The following is a 16,142-nucleotide window of genomic DNA, read 5'->3' as shown; positions in this document are numbered from 1 at the left end:
GGTAGGTATTCATATCCTCTACCTCCAAGCACTGTTACCACCTTTATCCTTGAGTGGTCCTACCTTCTCCCTAGTTATCCTCTTATTTTTGAAGTATGTACAGAATGCCTTGGGATTCTCTTTAATCCTACTTGCCAAGGTCATTTCATGGCCTCTACTTGCTCTCCTAATTCCCTGCTTGAGTATTTTTCTGCTTTCTTTATATTCCTCGTGGGCCCTGTCCAATTTTAGAACCATTTGTAAGATTTAGGAAGCTTTTTCCCTTTTGACTAAATTCACAACCTCCTTCATTATCCAAGGGTCTCTCACCTTGCAATCCTTGTCCCTCCTCCTTACTGGATCATGCCAGTTCTGAACTCTGATCAGCAGATCTTTAAACAACTGCAACGTGCCAAATGTGGACTTGCCCGATAACAGCTTCTCCCAATTAACACTCCCTAGCTCCTGCCTAATACTAACGTAGTTTGTCCTCCCCCAATTTAGTACCTTTCCACAAGGTCCTGACTTATCCTTCTTCATAGCTATCTTAAAACTTAAGGAGCTGTGGTCACTGTTTCCAAATATTTATGACTAAATAAACATAGGCAGCATTATCACCTGAAGCTTATATTATAAGCATACCTCAAACAAGCCTCTGTCAATTGGAAAAAGCCTTTGAACCACCTGCAGGGACTGCTGGAGACTGGTGAGGAAGGGTAGCCAGCAAAAGGCAAATGAAATGAGCACAACGAGGGCAATTTTGATCAACTGTATCATCCTGTAACAGAACAGATGAGATTTGTTCTCTTAAAAAATAAAGTTCAATTGCCCCTTTACCTTTAATATCCATAGCAAAAAGGAAAACCATTGCTGAGAATATTACATAGCACCATATTTTTCTCCATCACGCCTGCTGTGGTGGGTTAATCTCACAATATCAGAATCTTTAACCAGGCAGCAGTTCTGTAAGTCAGGAACAAAAACAGAAATTGCTGAAGGCTCAGCAGGCCTGGCAGCATCTGTGAAGAAAAGATCAGGGTTAACGTTTCAGGTCCGGTGACCCTTCCTCCGAATGAGCTTTTCCAGCAACTTCTATTTTTGTTTCTGATTTACAGAATCTGCAGTTCTTTCGGTTTTTAGAGGTTCCATAAGAAGGTGGATTAGTCGGCAATGGACTTTGCAGCAGTGGAAATTGGGTAGCGATCATGCAGAAGAGCTTGTTACCTTTACCCCCTTAATCAACTTAAAAATCAAAAGCATCTCCATCATTTCCCTGATTGACCTTAATTTAGCAGGGACTCATGACTAGACCCACCCAGTCTGTTTCTCCATATCAAACTGGAGGCAGTTTTCCTGTTTGAGAGATGAGACGATAAAGGGAGTGGAGTTGTTTTCATCAAGGCAAATTCCAACACTTCTGTTTTTCTGTGCAAAATGGCTTCTGCAAATACAAATATGCAAATACAATGCAGGAACTCTCCAAGGTTCCTTTGAAGGCATCTTTCATACCCGTGACTTCTACCATCCAGGACAGTCCAGTCGACACTTGGGGGACACAACCACCTACAAGCTTCTCTCCAAATCACAAACCATCATGACTTGAAAATATATTGCCCTTCCCTCACTGTCACTGGGTTAAAATGCTGGAATTACCTCCCTGAAAGCAGATGGTCTGCAGCAGTTCAAGAAGGTGGCTCAGCAGAATCTTCTCAAAGCATTTAGGAATGGACACTAAATATTGGCCATGCCAATGACACAGACCCATGAATAAGCTCAAAAATCTAAAAGTTTCCGTGTGCACTCGTTTAAAAGAAGCTACATAACTGGAGCAGAAAATATACCTGTTAAAACTGGTCTCGGTTCCAACAGTACAGCATAGATTGCAGAGAATAAGATCTGTAAAGGTATGTTGAATATCTTCAGCTGGGTGTCTCCCCCACCCCCATGACAATTATGGTCTAAAAGTAACACTCCATGGTGGTGGCAAGTCAAAATAATTGTTGTTCACAGTAGGCTGCCATTAATGTCATCTTTTGATATCCCTATAATACATGGTATAACTACAAGTTTTAGTTAACGAACACTATTTTATGTCAATTAAGTCTAAAAACTAAAGTCAGCAGGTGTCTCACATGCAACATAGAATGTTAGGTGCACGGTGTCAAATAAAATACCTTACAGCTGGTGTAGACATTGTTTCCATATTCCTTAATTCATTGGTAGCATTCTCACTTGAATTAAAAGATTTTAGGTCAAAACGATTCATGCATTTGTGTACCTAATTTAGTCTGACACTCCAGTAATTAACAGATATTCGAATCAACCTGTTAAGTGATGTTACTACACAGCTGTGGAACAAGTGGGACTTGAACCTCGGCCCATGGCTCAGAGAAAAGAACACCACCGTGACACACAAGACCCTACTTCAGTAGGGTACGGAGAAGATGCTGAGTTGAATCTGGTGCTATCATTTAGGTGAAATGTTATATTGAAGCACAATCCACTTTACCAGGTGGTTGCGGAGAGCAGGGATGCGCCCATAAGATATAGGGACAGAATTGGACCGATTCACCCATCGAGTCTGCTCCATCATTCAATCATTGCTGATATGTTTCTCAAACCCATTCTCTTGCCTTTTCCCCATAACCTCTGATGCCCTTACTAATCAAGGACCTATCTACCTCTGCTGAAAATATGTTCAATGACTTGGCCTCCACAGCCTTCTGCAGCAATGCGTTCCACAGATTAACCACCCTCTGACTGAAGAAATTCCTCCTCATCTCAGTTCTAAAGCATGGTCCCTTCACTGAGAATGTGCCCTCAGGTCCTAATCTCTCCTACCAGTGGAAACATCTTCTCCACCTCTACTTTATCCATGCCTCTCAGTATTCTATAAGTTTCAATAAGAACATACACTCTCATCCTTCTGAGCTCCATTGTGTACAGACCCAGAGTCCGCAATCACTCCTCATATGATAAGCCCTTCAGCCCCAGGATTATTCTTGTATATCTCCTTTGAAACCCCTCCAATGCCAACACACCCTTCCTTAGATATGGACCCCAATATTCCAAATGCTCACAATATTCCAAATATGGTCTTACCAAAGCCTTATACAACCTCAGCAGTACATTCCTGCTCTTGTATTCAAGCCCTCTTAAAATGAACACTAACCTTGCATTTGCCTTCTTAACTGCCAAATGAATCTGCACGTTCACCTCAAGAGAATCCTGAACTAGGATTCCCAAGTCCTTCAGATTTCCAAAGCTTTTCCCCATTTAGAAAATAGTCTAAGTCTTTATTCTTTCTATCAAAGTGCATAACCTCTCACTTTCCCACACTGTATTCCATCTGCCACTTCTTTGCCCACTCCCCCAGCCTGTCCAAGTCTTTCTGCAACCTCTGCACTTCCTCATTACTACCTGTCCCTCCACCCATCTTTGTGTCATGCGCAAATGTAGCAGCAATGACCTCAGTTCCTTCATCCATAACATGAATAGTTGTGAACCCAAAACAGACCCCTGCAGAATTCCACTAGTCACCGACTGCCATTCTGAAAAAGACTCCTTTATCCCCCATTCTCTGCTTTCTGCCAGTCAGCCAATCTTCTATCCACACCAGTACCTTGCCCCTAACACCATGGGTTGTTATTTAGCAGCCTCCTGCTTGTCAAAGGCCTCTGGAAATCCAAATAGATCATGTTTACTGGCTGTCCTTTGTCCAACTTCCTGGTTATCTCCTCAAAGAGGCCCCAGCATCCTGGCCAATACTCATTCCTTAATCAACAAAATATATTAGTGTATCTCTAATCTTCTTTCCACCTATAAGTGTACTGACACATGGCAGGATTTGGTTCTACAAATTGAGAACTCTAATGTACTTTGTGAATTTGAACATTCTACAAGCCTGAATCCTCAGATTGGAGTTCTAGCAGGCTGCTCAACTTAGGGGTTCACGTCAGCAACTCCAACTCTAACTCCACACAGTACACACGTGCTCCTTGCAATCAGAGTGAATGGATTATGTAGAACAGAAGGTTAATAATTATTTTCATCCCTTCCTTTCCAGGAAAACAGACAAATCACTGCATCTCTATCACTCTTCCAACAGACAACCAAGCAGAAATTGGGACCTCCTGATCTGTAGACTCTGTCCCACACAGAGCACTATATTCACCATTAAAAGTGCTTGCAGATTGACTTTGTACAATTCCAAAGCGACAGCACAAAATCACCACAACTGTTACATACAAAAAGATATACTTAGCTAGAAGCAATACTTGAGGGTAGAGAAGAATTAAGTTCAATATTAAATAAAGATTCCCCTCTTAATTAAACATAAAACGTAGTTTGCATGTTTATTTTAAGCTGTTTACATCGCAGGACAAGCTAGAACAATTCTCAAGTCTTAAAAATAGATCTCACTTGATCCATACGACATGACAAGGACCATGAGTCTATTTAATTCATTGTTTCAGTTACTCACCCTTCACCTTTTAGATCTTTCTTTAAGCAGTTTCCAAGGAGGTAGCAGAAGAAAGGCAGTGCATGGTAAAGTTCCATTTGTTTATAATTAAGAGCCAAACAAAATGCCACAGAGCCAAACAGGACGCGGTCAAATAATAGGCCCAACAACCCCCACAAGGCAAGACCCAGACTGACAGAGTTATATGTGTTTTCACGTTAAGGATAGTAGACAAGTATTCACCCAGACAGCATTGGTGTTCAAACTTGGACTCTCACTATCTGTTTTACTGATTGGTCCGATTTCTCAAAACTAGTACAAGGTTATATTTTCACATAAGAAAACATTTCCAAAAGAAAAATACCATTCAGAATTTTCAGAATGTATTATGTATAAAGGATTCAGGTAAAGGTAGACTCTGGATGGGACCCACTGATTGATTATTCTAATGCACTGGAATAGTTTTTAATGCATACTTTAAATAAAAGTTACATCTCTCATGATATGATAATTTCTTTTTAAAAAGGTATGAACGACATACTCAGAATGTAATTTAATCCTTTTCAAAGTTAAGTCAATAAAAGGTCAAGCAGTGAACCTGCGATCATGCCATGCTTGATGACTCAATGCCTCAAAGTTCAGTCAGACACTGAACCATTGGGAAAGGCTACTGAAAGGATATTGAAAATGGCCATGGTCGATCAGAATGAGTCCAGGGTACAGCAATACACACAGCATAGATGACATCTGCAAAGAGTAAAAGTAGAGTTAGTAACTTCAAAATACTTTTGCAGGATCATTCCTTTCAAAGAATAGAGTTATTTCGTCCAAGCAACTTCTCTCCCCTCTTCTAAAGGTGCTAAGACTATGCTGAGACTGTGGATGAATTGGACCCTCCCACAATAACTCAGTCAAATACCTAACAGTTTATTCATCACAGCTGATCCCATCTACTCTTACCAGAAAGCTACTTTTTTCAGTAGGGGCCAATGGGATACTGATCAGGAGTAAGAACACCATCAGATTTCTGTTCCTTGCCCAATCAAATGGAAAGTTCAATAAAACAGAAATCTAAAGTGGTCATTCCAAAACAGATTAGGAATGTTCTTTTCCGTTCCTTTGTTCTTTTACTTGTTCATTTGTATTGGTCTTACTGGGTCTTCTAATGACATCACAAAATGCCCATTTATCCCATGCAAATCTAGAGGATGAATGTAAATATTCTGTTTGACCATGGAGTAAACAATAATCCTGACCAAATTATGTGACCACAGAAGTACCACAACCGTCCACAATCCTCTTCACCAAATTTCATCCGACACACACACGTACCCACACCCACACACCGTCTCCAGCAGGGATCCTTTGGTAGTAATTAGCAGTGAAACCAATGGAAGAAAAGTAGACCATTCAGCCCATCAAACCTTCAGTTCCTTTATGACATATCTGTACCTCAACTCCATTTACCTGCTTTTCTTCTCCCCACACTAAATTCTTCAATACCCTTATCTAATAAAAATCTATTGATTTGAGTTCTGAAAGCTCCACTTCAACCAGATTCTATGACATTTTGGATTTTTCATTTTCCTGATATCCATCCATGTTCAAAAATGCTTCCCAATTTCACTTCTAAATGGTAGAGCATGAATTTTATTATAGGAACACTGACTTTTATCCTTCCACATTCCCCATACATGACCAAAAGTAAACTAGATATCTTAGCCATTACCAAATCCTCCATTCAGACAAAATGTTGAAACTAGAATCATTTTGCTTTGTATACCTCTGTACCAAATTGTATGGTCTCTTTACCAACTGAACCAATTGGACTGCAAAGTAGACACTTAACTGGACCAACTATCTTTCTTGTGCTCAACAAATGCACCTGGTTAGGTAAATGTTGCCTTCAAACCACATCCGCTAGATATCACACTGTACACATTTCATCAGAGTGCAGCTGATTTTAAAGAAAATGACTTGTAATAATACAATACTTAATCTCTACAAAACATCGCACAATGATTAAATGATCACCCTGGCCTGAAGTATGAACACGAGAAAGATCCAGGTTCCATTTCTGGCCTGTGCACAGATATGAGACCTCAACAGTGTCACTTTTACAATTAGGGCACCTGTATAAAAATAGTTTGTGATTTTTGGCAAGTGAGAACTGTTGGTATCAGAACAGGACAGGATCAAGCTTGACGACGATGCCCTCCGCAGTCAAATATATTGCTGTTTAGATTTTTAAGGGATGAATAGTTGAGGTACTACAGCTCAGCAAGAATTGGTGTCTTCAGTAGAAAATGGTGGAACGAAAATATGCAGAGATGAAAAAAAGTTTTTTTTTAAAATTTTGGCTCCTACAGATTTCCATTCTATGACATAAATGCGTTGCACCCCCTGTGATCTTAGTCACTTAGCGCAGGTACTAATTTAGGAACACTTACTCACTGCGCAAAACTGGGAACGTGGGGCAGTTAATGCGCAATTGCAGCTGTTACCTTCATATGAAGTGGTCTGATAATTACATGGAACAAACAGTGAATAAGTGTCCTTACTGTTCCCTCTCAGCTGTTGATTGCCCTGTCATCTCCACCCAGCCCCCCCTTCCACAACCAGCTTTCCAGCATACTTCTTGGGAAATTATTTCAAAAATTGTTTACCAGCCAAACATATCTGGTTTCATGGTGTATGTATTTTACACGTTATCTTGAAGCACCCACCGCAGATCAAGGAAGCCTTCACCTTGACTTTTAACAGTATTTAGAGCATGTTAATGATTTGGTGTTGTTGTTTCAGTATACAAAAATACCAGTAAATCTAACAATGATTCTATAATGTGACAGAATTTAAAACCTCAGAGCGGTTTCAAGTAACATTATCCTCAAGTCATGCAAGCAAGCGACTGCTGCATGATCGCGTGGACTTCACTTGTTCCACGGCTACGTTCCAGAGGATTTAACTGAAACTCTTTACTCATGTCCTAAGCCTTTCAGTCACCTTCACTAAAATGTCAAAGCATATTAAATTAATCATCTATTCAATCAAAATCAGGAAGTTCCACCGATCACTCAATGAAAATTACTCCTCGTCAATTCCTCCTGCTTGCATTAAAACTACTTGCTTTTATGGTCCAGAATTTGCTGAAGTGTGGCAATTCATTATGGATCTGATAAGTTCTACTGTATCCTTCACAGATCAGCTCAAAACAAGTTTGCCCACAAAGTTACGAAAGTACAAGCTAATAACAGAGGGTAACAGGATCCGGGAACTTGGAGAACAATGAAACAAACAATTGCCTTAACTGATGACATTTAGGAATTGAGAAATAAAGAGGAAGAACTCAAGAGTTAAATGAGGGAAAGAAAGATTAAATTAAAAGGGAGAGGAGAAAAATGACAGGAAGATGCAAAAGCAAAATATGTCAAAGCTGTTTTTCTTTTACTTCTCCAACAATTCACAACCTGAAGGATGAGATTCCACAATTTAGTTGCTTGAGTTCTGAGTATGACAGTTAATTGGTAGTAGTTAACACATCATCACATTTGTTATAAGGGAGAATTACACAGTTAATTAATAGAATTAGCTTCCTTTGTCAAATTTTACTTAATGTGCAAATGCAGCAACATGAAAATCATCCAAAGGTTAAGGGAGAGAAGCACGTTTTTTAAAAAAAAAGGTAATTTCAATGTGGCACAAATCAGCCAATAGTTTGTGTTAGTTTGCAATTTATAGGCTGTCTCTTCCTTGCCAGATAACACAGAATGACTTGACATTAAAAACAGCATGCCTCATTCACATATCTTTTACACTATATTCTGCACAATTGCTTTAATCAAGTAGGAATAAAACCAGAAGACAATACTGCCAGGAAGGTGGAGCACAGTAATGGGTAGTGAAGGAAAATGAAGTTATTCACCATATCAAGGGCCACAAAAAAGTTGATGGGGGAATAACATGTTGTAGTCAAATTCAGTGCCATCTGGTTATTGATCCTTCTCCATTGGACATCATTTTACCCTTTACAAATTATCGAAATCCTTCATCATTTTCAGCACTCTATTACACTTTCCAAATTGTTGAAATCATGTATCCTATCTGTTTCATTGTTTTGGTTGACAAAGCCTCACCTTTATTTCACTTGTTGCAATAAACATTTGCTATAAATATAACTGAGATCATGTCTGAAGCCTTTTTTTAACGAAACAAAAGCTCATTTGATAACCTTCTGGATAAATATACTGCTCATATGGAGCAGAAAGGCCCCAGGATTAATTCGGAGTCTTGTCGGCATTGGCTGACTTCCAGTGTCTAACTATTCTTAAGATAAAATTTCAAACAATTGTTGATAGGCTACTTGACTGGTGGGAGACAGTGGGAAAATCAGTTTGGTCCTATATTCATCCTCAACTCATAAGCGTGTTGTTCCAAAACTAGAATTACTGGATGACAATCTTGACAGAGTCCTGCACCCATCCCAGTATCTTTGTAATCTTGGGACATTATACCATTTCAAATGTATTTTAGCTTTTATTAAACTATCACTCTTACCTCTGAGTCAGAAGTTTGAAAGTTCAAGCCCGACTCCAGACTGCAGCACATTATCTAGGTATTGTAGTGCTGAGGGAGTGCTATATTTTCTAAAGGTGCCATTTTTGGATGAGATGTTAAAAGCGAAGATTCATTTTGCTCAGATGACTATAAGTGATTCTGGTATTATTCAAAGAGGAAACAAGGAGACTTTGCAAATCCCTGGCTAACACGTATCCCTCACAAAACATGAAAAGCAGAAGAATTGGTAATTTAGCTCATTGTTGATTGTAGGACCTGAATGTGTGCATATGGTTTGCTACTTTTGCCTACAATAAAATAATTAAATCTTTGGCTGTTAACTACTTAAAGATATCATGAGTTTGTAAAAGGTGCTAGATAAATGAAAAGACACTTTGTTGAAACAGATTGATATTTTAGAAACTAAATTAACCACAATTTCTAAGCAAATTGCGTTAGAAATAGCAGGGAGGATAAATTGATATCATATGGTCCTTCCAATGATGCCTGGAACAGCTTTCAGAACCAACTTCATTAGACTTCATTACAGGTTTTCTGAGAGTTGATGTCTCAGGTCCATGGCTCATAACCGAGTCTCTTGCTTTCATATATCTGACATTGTCAGTTTTCCTACCTTTACTGTAATGCCTACCTTCTTCCTCTCTGGTCCTTCACAGTGTTGAATGTAACAGAGGATTGCAGGAATATATATAGCAAGGTCTGCAAAAAACACTAATAATTGCCAAAATGTCAGAGAACTGTAAACAAAGGCATTGTCAGACATAGGAAAAAGCCTTAAGATCCAAAAGAGCAATCACTTTAAAGATCAATCCTACCTGCCCAAGTTTTTAATAAATTCATCAATTCCTTGATTTAACCCTTGAACCCATTCACACTGCCTATTTCAGTAGATTTCTTTAGTAACATGTTCCACATATCCCCAGAACCAGTTTGCAGATCCCAGTTGTGTAAAATTACAAGTGGCTACTGGACAACTGGTTAAGTGTCAATAACTTTCTAAATTTCTCCCTATGTCGGGGGAGCGGTGTTGGAGAGAGAGAGAGAGAAGGATGGACATTTGCACAGATACCAGTATGTCATCAACGGATATAAAACAACAACTTTAACACATTTTCCATCTCTCTCAAAAAATCTCCAATGCCAATCTTAGCACAAAGCCTTCTGGATTTGAACCTCAGTGCTTGGCAGGTAAAAAGTTAGGATTAACAGCTGATCGGAGGGCCAATATTCAACATGACACTGAGGGAAGTCAATTTTGGCCAGGCTGCTGTGCACTCACACTTCTGCAGTGGATATGCACTTTTGTTACTTGTGCTTTAATTCAACCCAAACTAATGGCCATAAGTCTTCACCAGCAGTGAAGGTCCTTTCTAAAATTATTTGAAACGGCCTGAATACTGCTAAAAGCATAGCCAGAGTTCAGAGCTAATTGGAATCCAACAAGCAATCTCTCAGAGGGTATAGAAGAGGCCTGGCAGGGGAAGTGCAAAAAAATTCCTCTCGGTGTGATAAGGCATATTCTTCGAAATGTTCCTGTCATGTGCTATTTACTTTTCAAATTTCTGACGCCTACAGTATTTGGTTTTATTGCATCATCATTGCACACTTTTCCAATAAGCTGCTTGGACCCTCAGCCTCATCACACCATAGAACTCCTCCACCCTGTTACTTTTCATGCTTCACTATGTTTCTTCAAAATGAACACTCTGTCTACCTCATGGTTTCCTTCAATCTCGTCCCAGCTCAGAACCCCACTCTGTCCTATCGAATTCTAGTTCAGCCTGTTGCACAAGAGGTGTGGCCTATCCCATAATATCATGGATGAAGGGATTAGATTGTGAATTAATGTTTCAAGACACCATGTGCTTGTTGGATCTTTCAGACCATGAATGAATGTACTGGATCAAAATTTTACTGTCTTCTATCATAGTGGATTACAGAAATCTGGAAACACTCCCTCAAATTGCTGGTTGGTCAGCTCATGTTTGTAAGTAGCACTACAGTCACAACTGGAAAGGGTAATCAGTTCATTCATGGATATGGTTTTGAGATTTACTTTACATGGATCTATGAGACATCTGCTTCAGGGGTGGGAAAAGAAGATTAATACTCAATAAATCCAATAACCCCAAGTGATCTTCAGAATCCTTAAGGTCACCAGTGATACAGGCCTTAACAGCTACTCAGGTGCATCACTGAATAGACGTGCTGCAGTGGTGAGGTGTTGCCATTTCAATCTATGCCAATGATTAAGTTAAAATTAAACCATTTTTCCAGTAGTTTTTAAGGAAACAAACAAATAAGATCGCATGATACTCATCACAAAAGAATGGATTACATTTAATTAACAAACAAATTTATATACCAAGTTAGATGCTTTGTTTCTCTAAATTAAATTTATCATTCTTAACAGCTTTTGTATGCTCTTCCTCTGTGCCTTAATCAATGTCAGAGTGTATTGTAACATTTGCCCCGTCACCATTCAGGCAACTTAGTCCAAGTAAACCTTTTGGTTTGTCTAAGTGGTTTTATCCACTTCCATTCTGCACAGTTCCCCTAAATACTTGGATATTTTCCTGCCTCAAATAGGCTATATATGACATTCTGGCATTGAAGTAGGCATATCAGGCAAGTCATCAATTACAAATTATGCTGTTTAATCACTGACAATGAGAGGAATATTTAGACTTGCAACCTTAATAGCCTAAACTGGGAAAGGACAGAGGCTCTAAACAACACAAGTAACAGAAGGAACAACATCTTGTGGTAGATGGATAGGGTTTCAGGGATCAAATGTTGACCCGTTTGCCAAAACATCAACATTCTTCACTGCTCTTGCAGCCATTGTATTGATACAGCTGATCCAGTCAAGTATCTGCTGAGCAAATACCAAAAGTCGATATCGGAAGACTCTGTGATGTTACAGCCGTTGAATAAACATCTAGAGGAGTTTGCTGATTTAATTTTGTTCAGGTCATCACCAAACATTTATAGAGTCCAAGTCTGAATGTCATTGTTTATTACTTCACAATAAAAACACGACAAATGGACCTGAATACTATACAACCATCTTTAAGACACAACTGATTTTTTTTTGATGGAAGCATGTTCCTGATGAAACGTTTGGAGATGACGGAGCTAAGGATGTTTTGTTGAGGAATCTGGAATTGGACTGACCAGCCACTAACAACCATAATCATCAACCTGCTGTTCATTTCCTTTTCACTTTTTTGAATGTTACTATTATTTTTAACATTCTTAATTACCTGTTGCTCGCATGAATAGCTTGTGCCCGAGGCTTTCAAACCCACGAGATGTATGAAGGGCAATCCATTCAGGATTTACCGATTTAGCTCTGAGTTTAAAACAAAAGTTTATCTCTGGAATGAAAATGCATTTCACTTTATGTAAAATGTACACAATCAATAGAAGATACTGAATGACAAAATGTTTAATTAATTTTTCTCCATCTAATTTCCTGTCTTCCCAATGGAAATTACTGCCTTTGATACCTCACCATGTGTGTATTCCACATATGGAAGCTTGAACAGTGATTACTAAAAGGCCGTTTGACTTAACTCTAGAGAGTGCAACTTAGTCTAGTCCTGTCCTCATCAATCACGCACTCATGCAAATTGCTTTCTTTCCATGTCTCAAACTGCAACATGTTGGCAGTTATCATAAGTGGGCTGAACAATCTCTCAAGCCCTCAGACAAATGCATCATCGCAACATCTAAAACTTACATTTGTAATCTGTAATTTATGCTGGGGCGTATTTCCAATACCACCAGTGGCTATTCTTCAAACTGAGACAGTAAGTATGAGCACAAACAGCATCAAAGCCAAGAACAATCCTGATCTCACCCAACAGCCATACTATTGCACTTTCCTGTGGTAATGGGAGGAAGAAGGTAGTGACTGATCAGGGGCTAGAACCTTAACTAATTTTACATTTTATATTAAAAGATTTCTTAACATTAATTCTAAATATTGAATAGCTTTATCAATGATAGCATGGCAAACTTACACATATGCACAAATTAGACTGTGATAAGCAGTCAGAGGTGGATAATCAAGGCCCCAGTACTTCAGATTATTGCTGCTTGTATTGAAATACCTGGAGAGAGAAACAATTCAACTTTGTATCAGCCATAAAGAACAGCAGTGAATTTATGAAATTCCCATGTTACACATTTTGGCAACATACACTCAGTTAGTTATTTGGTAAGACAGAACATGAGAAACAGAGACACGATATCAAGGGTGTTTTTTTGTCTTGCACTCATTAGGACAGATGCAAGAATGCTGAATTTCAAAGGTACAATAACTTTTATATACTTGAATTGTATCCAAGATGAGTCTTTATGTTCTGAGATTTGCAATCTCAAGCTGGTTTCCTGACCCATTCTCCATGAAAACACTCAACTGATGAGTCAATTTGTTGACTAAATAGTAATCTTTGCTCATGCAGCACATTGTTATTCCCTTTGAGATTTGACATTCTTGCATTTGTCCTGATGAGTGGAAGGCTAAAACCTTCAACAGCGCATTTTTATTTACAACCAGTCTCTCAATTATTCTATAGGTAGTTGTACCACTAGACATTGAACCAAGGTGTTCCCAGATCTCTGCTGAGTAAGCTCATCTCAACAGGGCAGTTATATGGGTTCTACAATTGACTTCAGTGACATGGGCTGGTGAAGAACGAATTAAATCAGGGGCCATACTCACAACTGACATCCAATGATTCCCACTAGAAAGTGTAGATGTGAGGTGAGAGTAAGATAGTACTCAACTATGATGTCCAGCCCCTTCCAAGGGTTGAAACACTCCCTGGCATTTGCTGCACAGGCTTATATGCAAAGAATGAACACTTAACTGAAATACTTGAAGTTTATCAGGGCCAACATCAGCACAGTCAGCAGCACATTGGTGATTTTTTTTGGGGGGAGGGTGGGGATTAAGTCAGAAATTCCTCACTATAAATCAAAAATAATCTAAAGAAATTGCAGAGCAGTGCCCCTGTAAATATGGTGAATTAAATAGAATAGTGAGATTACAAACCATTGATGGACAGGTAGATTGAAGGTAATCTCCTGCCAGTGTCGCTGAGCTTCATAATCTCCAAACATAGGAGGTTTCCCAGCACCTGCAAATGTAGTAAAAAAACAGTTAAGCAGATGGCATACAAAGATGCTTTCACGAAAAGGATTTATGACAAATTCTACACTTGGGTTTAACTGTATTGGCGTACGTGGAAAGTAAGTAAAAGAACAAAAACAGCCCAGATTTCATGAATCTACATTTCTAATCAACCTGCCCAGAGATGTTATTACACATCTCTGAAGCAAGTGGGACTTGAACCTGGGCCCCTCAGTCCAGGAATATGGGCAGTACCACTGTACCACAAGAATGCCCTTAAGCTTCCTTTTTTTTTGTTATTTTTTACACATACAGTGAGACAGAACAGATTGTGTTCTTGTTCTGAGTTAATTAACAATTTCAGCTGCTATAGCAAAGCAATGATTAGATGTACTGTCACTGCAGTATGGACAGGAGAGCACTCCCATGTTTCTCGGCTATTGATTAGTCCATGCCTTGCTGAAACGTCTGTGATGACTACAAGACCATAAGAAATAGGAACAGGAGTACGCCATTTGGCCTCTTGAGACCACTCCGCCATTCGATAGGATCACAACTGATCCGACATTCCTCATGTCCACTTTCCTGCTTTTTTTCATAACTCAAGTCGCCAACTGATCAAGAATCTCTCTCTATCTCAGCCATAAACATACGTAAGGCCTCTGACCCCCCACAGTTCTCTGACAAGAAGTTCCGAAGATTCTCAACATGCAGAGAGAAGAAATTCATCCTCATCAAAGTCTTAAACTGGCATCCCCTAATTCTGAGACTATGCCCTCTAGTCCTAGACTCTCTCATAAGGGCCAACATCTTCTCAGCTGAGCCAGAATAGAATTGTGCTTATTTGTGAAAAACACTCCCACCCCTTGACAGGTTTACTCTCCAAGATTAGCAACAATATAGAAACTAGGAGCAGAAGTAGACCATTTGGTTTTTCGAGCCTGCTCTGCCTTTGAATAGGATCATGGCTGATCCTCTATATCAATGCCATGCTTTTAATTTCCAAGCATTTAAATGAGGGACCAAACCTCAACTTCAATTTTGTAAGAGTGGATATAAGTGGTGACTAAGAATTTAGTTTGGGCACACACCAGAAGAATGGTCATGTAAGTAAGGAAGTGATGAACTGCTGTATTTATGGAATTACATTCCAGAACTTCTGGGAAGGAAAAATGAAAGAAAATCTGAAATGTAGAACAAAATATGACAGTAATCTGAAAATAAAAATTGAAGAAGTTGAAAATATTTAACAGGAAAGGCATCATCAGCAAACAGACAGCAGAAACTATTTCAGCTCTTCCTCAGGACCAATGGCTATTACAGACAAACAGCAAGTTAAAACAAAACAAAAGTGAAAGAGGAAAAAGAAAAAAAGGGAACGAGTAGACAGGAAACAATTTTTTTTTAAAAGATTAAAGGAGGTTCTAAGTGGTCTGGCCAGCCTAAAAGTAGGTAAATCTCCAGGGCCGGATTAAATATATTCCAGGCTGTTGAGTCAAGCAAGGGAGGAAATAGCAGGGAGACTTGCAGAAATGTTCAATTCCTCTCTGGCCACAGGAGAGGTACCAAAGGACTGGAGGACAGCCAACGTGGTACTGTTATTCAAGAAGGTAGCAAGGGATAAACCAGGAAACTACAGGCCAGTCAGTCTAACCACAGTGGTGGGACAACTATTGGAAGTAATTCTGAGGGACAGTATTAATGTGCATTTGGAGATGCAGGGATTAATCAAAAACAGTCAGCATTGTTTTGTTAAAGGGAGGTCATGCCTGACCAACTTGATTGAATTTTTCAAAGAGGTGACCAGGTGTGTAGATGATTTTCATATAGTCTACTCGAACTTTAGCAAAGCTTTTGCAAAGGTCTCACATGGGACACTGATAGCAAAGTTAACAGTTTGTGGGATCCATGGAAAATTGGCAAATTGGATCCATAATTGGCTGCTTGGCATGAGAGGTTGAGGGTTTTTTTTTCCAACTGGAA

General features: G+C 39.2%; 1 protein-coding gene across 4 annotated transcripts in view; it reads right to left on the bottom strand.

Annotated features, from left to right (window-relative positions):
* alg6 (ALG6 alpha-1,3-glucosyltransferase) overlaps positions 1-16,142 on the bottom strand; it is a 51,501-nt gene that overhangs the window by 33,386 nt on the left and 1,973 nt on the right. For all 4 annotated transcript variants that reach the window (XM_048601989.1, XM_048601988.1, XM_020510994.2 and 1 more), the window contains exons 2-8: positions 14,082-14,166; positions 13,045-13,134; positions 12,283-12,371; positions 9,648-9,727; positions 5,124-5,188; positions 4,463-4,648; positions 622-757 (exon numbers count right to left, since the gene is read on the bottom strand). In XM_048601989.1, coding sequence (XP_048457946.1) covers positions 622-757; positions 4,463-4,648; positions 5,124-5,188; positions 9,648-9,727; positions 12,283-12,371; positions 13,045-13,134; positions 14,082-14,166 — 731 coding nt within the window. The remainder of the gene's footprint in view (positions 1-621; positions 758-4,462; positions 4,649-5,123; positions 5,189-9,647; positions 9,728-12,282; positions 12,372-13,044; positions 13,135-14,081; positions 14,167-16,142) is intronic.

The sequence above is a fragment of the Rhincodon typus genome, chromosome 10 (assembly GCF_021869965.1).
Source record: "Rhincodon typus isolate 14 chromosome 10, sRhiTyp1.1, whole genome shotgun sequence".
NCBI classification, from domain to species: domain Eukaryota; kingdom Metazoa; phylum Chordata; class Chondrichthyes; order Orectolobiformes; family Rhincodontidae; genus Rhincodon; species Rhincodon typus.
This window is presented reverse-complemented; position numbering and strand designations above follow the sequence as displayed.